The sequence below is a fragment of the Bison bison genome, unplaced genomic scaffold (assembly GCF_000754665.1).
Source record: "Bison bison bison isolate TAMUID 2011002044 unplaced genomic scaffold, Bison_UMD1.0 scf7180017864080, whole genome shotgun sequence".
Classification (NCBI taxonomy): Eukaryota; Metazoa; Chordata; class Mammalia; order Artiodactyla; family Bovidae; genus Bison; species Bison bison.
The window spans coordinates 4,063,730-4,064,782 of record NW_011494652.1 but is presented as its reverse complement, the minus strand read 5'-3'; the positions used below and the strand labels follow the sequence as shown (position 1 = coordinate 4,064,782).

Genomic DNA, 1,053 nt, shown 5'->3' with positions numbered 1-1,053 from the left:
GGCTGGGGGTGGGGTGGGGTGGTCCGAGGCCCCTGGAGGCCCCTGCAATCAGCCTTCTCTGTTTGTCTGTCTGCCTCCCGGGTGCCCCAGAGCGAGGCAGGTGTGAGCGCCGTGGTTCACTGCATCCCCTGCCGGGACATGCCCCCCACGCTCATCCGTACCAACCGCTTCACGTCCAGCTTCCAGGGCATCGTGGACGCCTATGGTGTGGGCCGCTACCAGGAGGTCAACCCCGGTGAGAGTCGCCACCTCCCGCAGCCCCGGCCTTCAGGAGGGTCAGCTGCTGCCCTGGGTGGAAGGCTGGCAGGGCTGCATCTCCACGCTGGGGCTGCCCCAGCCTCCTGGGATGAGAGACGCCCTGCTTCTCATGCTCTCGGGGGGAGCCCGGGGTCTTCGAGTTTACCCCCAACAAACCCCACCTTGTTACACATACAAGGGAGCCAGCCAAGTTGTGCAAAGAACAACAGCTTTGCAGTAGGAGTGGCCTGGGTTTGAGATCCTACTTGCTTACCTTGAGTTTTTTAGCTTCTCTGAGCCTCAGTTTCCTCATCTGTAAAATGGAGATAACGGTTCAGCTCTGAGCAGTCTTGGGAAGATGAACGATCACCAAAGGTTGCAAACCAGTGGCCCACGAGGCCAGAATCAGTCTGCTGTGATGTTTTGTTTGGCCACGTTGTCCAGACACGTTGAAAGGTTTGAGTTGGGTCAGGTTTTCCCAAAAGCAGACCCTGAGGTGGGGTCTCTGGTGCAAGTGGTCTCTTAAGAGAGGTGTTCCTGGGAGAAACCAGTAAGGGACCTCAGGGGATGGGGAGGCGTGTGGGGAAGGGAGGGCTGAGCAGGACCAGTCCTGGGTGAAGTCCGGCCACACTGGAGTGTGTCTGTCTCAAGGCTGACGAGCAGGGCTTCCACACCCGGCGCCCTCAGCTGTCAGCCAGCCCTGGCGGGTGGGCAGTGAGGCCATCAGCTCCTGGCACATCCTGGGTGCTCACCAGCCTGGAGACGCTGCTGCTCAGAGAGTGGTGCATCTGGCAGGGGCCCACACACAGCTGTCGA

The 1,053-nt window shown here is 60.6% G+C and overlaps 1 protein-coding gene across 2 annotated transcripts in view; it reads left to right on the top strand.

The window, feature by feature from the left end:
• TCIRG1 (T-cell, immune regulator 1, ATPase, H+ transporting, lysosomal V0 subunit A3) overlaps positions 1-1,053 on the top strand; it is a 12,188-nt gene that overhangs the window by 6,326 nt on the left and 4,809 nt on the right. For both annotated transcript variants that reach the window (XM_010837670.1, XM_010837669.1), the window contains exon 10: positions 91-235. In XM_010837670.1, coding sequence (XP_010835972.1) covers positions 91-235 — 145 coding nt within the window. The remainder of the gene's footprint in view (positions 1-90; positions 236-1,053) is intronic.